Source organism: Pterocles gutturalis, unplaced genomic scaffold, assembly GCF_000699245.1.
Source record: "Pterocles gutturalis isolate BGI_N339 unplaced genomic scaffold, ASM69924v1 scaffold33801, whole genome shotgun sequence".
Classification (NCBI taxonomy): domain Eukaryota; kingdom Metazoa; phylum Chordata; class Aves; order Pterocliformes; family Pteroclidae; genus Pterocles; species Pterocles gutturalis.
The window spans coordinates 501-4206 of record NW_010106538.1 but is presented as its reverse complement, the minus strand read 5'-3'; the positions used below and the strand labels follow the sequence as shown (position 1 = coordinate 4206).

The window sequence follows — 3706 nt, the reverse complement described above, 5'->3', positions numbered from 1 at the left end:
CACCCCGACTACAACAACGAGCTCACCCAGTTCCTGCCGCGCACCATCGTCCTCAAGAAGCCGCCTGGGGCGCAGGTGAGACCCCCTGAACCCCCTCCCCGGCCCCCGGGGCTCCTCCCCGGTGGTTTCCCGAGGCGGTTCCCGGGTTTGCCTCACGTTGGTGGTTCCTGAAGCTTTTCCTGGGACAAACCGGTTCTGCGGGGGCTGGCGGAGCGGCGGGGGTGGGGTAATCCCCCGCTGAGAGCATCCTCCTAGGGATGAGGGCAGCCCGGGGGGGGGCCTGGGGCCTTTCCCCGTCCAGGGGCTTTGGGGAAGGGGGGACAGGGCTCCTGCCCTGCTGGGAAGGGCCGTGCCCCTGGGAAAGCTTCGTGGGTGGAGTCCAGTACGTTGTGGAGGTGACAAAGGGCAGGGAGCACACCTCGGGTGCTGGGGGTGGGAATGCCATAGAAGTTGGCAGAGGGGGACTGAACGCTGCAGAACCAGCACCTCTGCTCCGTCCGGAAGAGGCTCCTGTCCAGTGGGAAGGGGCCGGGCTACAGTGACTGCGTTTCACTGCTGGTTTCTCTCGCAGCTGGGCTTCAACATCCGGGGAGGAAAAGCCTCGCAGCTGGGGATCTTCATCTCTAAGGTGCGTCCATCCTTCTGCTGCTCCCTCTGCGTGTTCTGTCTCTTCCCCGGGGTGTTGCTGAGCCAGCTGGGTGTGCAGGGAGACTCTCAGGTGCCTTATATTCATCTCTGAACTCAGAGCTGTAATTTGCCACGCGACAAGCAGCAATCAGACAGTCCTGCACCATTTCCTGATCTTTCCGGAGTGTTGCTGGTGCACTGCAGTCCCCGCTCCCCATCCTCCCCAGTCCTGTGTGAGCACGCTGGATTGAGCGGCGTGGGGACACGCTGGGGCTGGGCTGTCTTCACTGTGGGGGACAGGAGCTGCGGCACTGGCCCTGCCAGGAGTCATTGCTGTCATCTCTGCTCCTCCCTTTGCAGGTGATCCCCGACTCAGACGCGCACAGAGCTGGGCTGCAGGAAGGGGACCAGGTGCTCTCGGTGAACGATGTGGATTTCCAGGACATTGAGCACAGCAAGGTGAGCACTCTTGAAGTCCAACTGCAGGAGCAGGGTCAGTATGGGGAGTCAGTGCACACATCGTCTCATTCTGATCTCTCAGCCTCCACCAACTCAGCTGGTGGCACCACATAACTGAGACCTTCCTTTTTTCTATCCTCCAGCCCAGTCTGGGCACTGAGCAACTTTTTTTTCTTTCAGGCTGTGGAGATCCTGAAGACGGCTCGTGAAATCACCATGCGCGTGCGTTACTTCCCCTACAGTAAGTGCCTGCTAGCTCCAAGTCTGCTCACCCAGCAGCATTTCTCCCTGGGAAGCAGATTGCCCTGCATCCCTCCTGATTCCAGGGATGCCCCATCCCTGGAGGGGTTCAAGCCCAGGCTGGATGAGGCTTTGAGCAACCTGGCCTAGTGGGAAGTGCCCCTGCCCATGGCAGGAGGCTTGGAACTCTATGATCTTTAAGGTCCCTTCCAACCCAAACCATTCCATGATTCTGTGATTCCACCTGAGCTTAGCGGTTGTGAGTCTAAGGTGGTAGATGGTGTTTAAACCAGCAGCCTACAGACCAGAAAGAAAATCGGGATTTGATCTGGGGATCAGGACAGCTACCAAGTCAAAACAGTAAGGACTGGCTTCAGCTGCCCATGCCCACGTAAAAAAACTTGCAGAGCAGAGCTTAGCAACACAGCAGTAAAAGGTGGGATGTTGAATGGAAACGTTAACTTGAGAGATGTAGAGGAAGCTGCTTATCCTTGAATAGGAATTATTTCTGTCACTAGCGGACCTATGCCCATGGTGGACACTTCTTGTGGCTTTTATCCCTCCCTAAGGATGTTTAAATTTCTAATGAGGGAAAAGACTGTATTAACAGTTTCTGAACCCATAGAGTTCATAGATATAAGGGGGGAAAAAAAAAAGGTCGAGTCAAGCCAGACAAGGATTCCTCATAAAATGGAAACTGACTCGTAGGTGAAAGTGGAGAAAGGCGACAAATACAGAGCAAGGAAGAAAGTATTTTAAACAAGATTTTGTTCTAAATGCCCTAAAATAACTTGACATGACTCGCTGGGGTGCAAATGTGCTATCTTAAAGCCAGCTGCTACCCAAGAGGGTAGCGAACACTGCCTCTACTTCATGAGGTATAAACAGAATTTATGTTTTCTTCTAACATTTTGGCTAATTCTCCTTTGTCATCAGTGACTGCCGCTCCTGCACTTTCAGCCTTGCCTTCTCTTTCCCTTCCAGACTACCAGAGACAGAAGGAAAGAACTGTTCACTAGTAGGCAGCCATCTGCTGGGTCTCCAGGGTGGCCGTCCTGCAGAAAACCTCTCCACTACTTTTCCTCAACATCTGAGACGACACATGAAGTTTCAGGTGGCACTGGAGGTACAACTGTCCTGTTGGCTGCACAGGCATTAGCTTGCCTGCGTGGAAGGATGCCAACAGAGTCTTATTTAGCTGGAAGATGGACGGGGCTTTAGTCTGTACTCCTTGAGCTGGCTATTGACACAAGCTGATGGTGCCGATGTGGAAGTGGGTACCAGAGGGCAGCTTCTCCAGCAAGATCTGTGCTTCTGTTCTAGCAGGATTCAAAGGAGTGCTCTGCTGGGTGTTGTTAGGATGTAACGCCAAGAGGGTCTGGGCATGCTTGAGCAGAGCATGGCCTTTGTCCTCCAAGAGATCAACCTGTTTGCTTCTCTGGTGACATGAAATTCTTTCCTTCTCCACTCTCCTACCTGTGCTCTACACTACGGGGTTTGCTTGGGACTTGAGGAACAGAAGTAAAATCCACTCGACCTTAGTGCACATCTCTGGCTGCACCAGTCTGCTGAGGCATGTTTGTACCTCTGCTGCCTAATGCCCCCCGCAATACAGGACCCAGGCGCTTGGAGCATGTTTTTGAAGGGCTGCGGGCACTTGGCCAGGTTCCCTCAGGTGTGGTGCTTGCACAGTTGAAGGTTTCACTCGCTGAACCTGCTTCCTTCACTTCGCACAGCCCTGTCCCTGTCACCTGCTCCCATCAGAACTGCCCCTCACTTTGAGGTAAACTTCTCCCCTGTTCTCAGAGAAAGGGGAGGAAGCCTGCCATGTCCTGCACTGGGAGACCACAGATGAAAATGTGATAATTATCAGCAAATCTGGGTGCAAATATTGTAAATAGCATCAGGACAGCCCTTGCTCTGCCCTTCTGTGCGGTGTTTTCTGCTATCTGTAATAATTGAAATAATAAAATTAGTACAGCAATGAGAATTCATCTTATTCCCACTCACAAAGTCTCTGTGGAGGGTGGTTTGTCACCACCCTCACCACTGCCCCGAGGAAAGGCTGGGCTCCAGCCACCCTTGCACCATGCAGGAGAAAAGCCACTCGCTGTCCCCAAAGCCAGCCCTGTGCTCTGCCTGGCGGAAAACAGGGTGACCGAATGCATGGGTCAGGCCTTTGGCACACAACTCAACTGCCAAGGAGCCCAGAGGTACTTTGACCTCGTTCCCCAGGAGCCTGTAAATCCCACCTCAGCATTCCGTCTGGGAATCCTGCTTCAGAGCAGTCCCTGGCAGGAGCTCCATGACATCTCCCCTGCCCAGGGCAGCCTCCTCCCTGCCATTACTCAGAGGTAATTAGCAGGGTGCCGCCGCAGCC

The 3706-nt window shown here is 54.0% G+C and overlaps 1 protein-coding gene across 1 annotated transcript; it reads left to right on the top strand.

The window, feature by feature from the left end:
• Positions 1 to 3: 3 nt before the first annotated feature.
• On the top strand, positions 4 to 2345 carry PDZD11 (PDZ domain containing 11; the record flags this gene model as incomplete). Its single annotated transcript, XM_010087826.1, has 5 exons — positions 4 to 75; positions 572 to 628; positions 988 to 1086; positions 1267 to 1327; positions 2311 to 2345. Coding segments are annotated over 5 exons (324 nt in total), but the record flags the coding sequence as incomplete, so codon positions are not given.
• Between the last annotated feature and the right edge of the window lie 1361 nt (positions 2346 to 3706).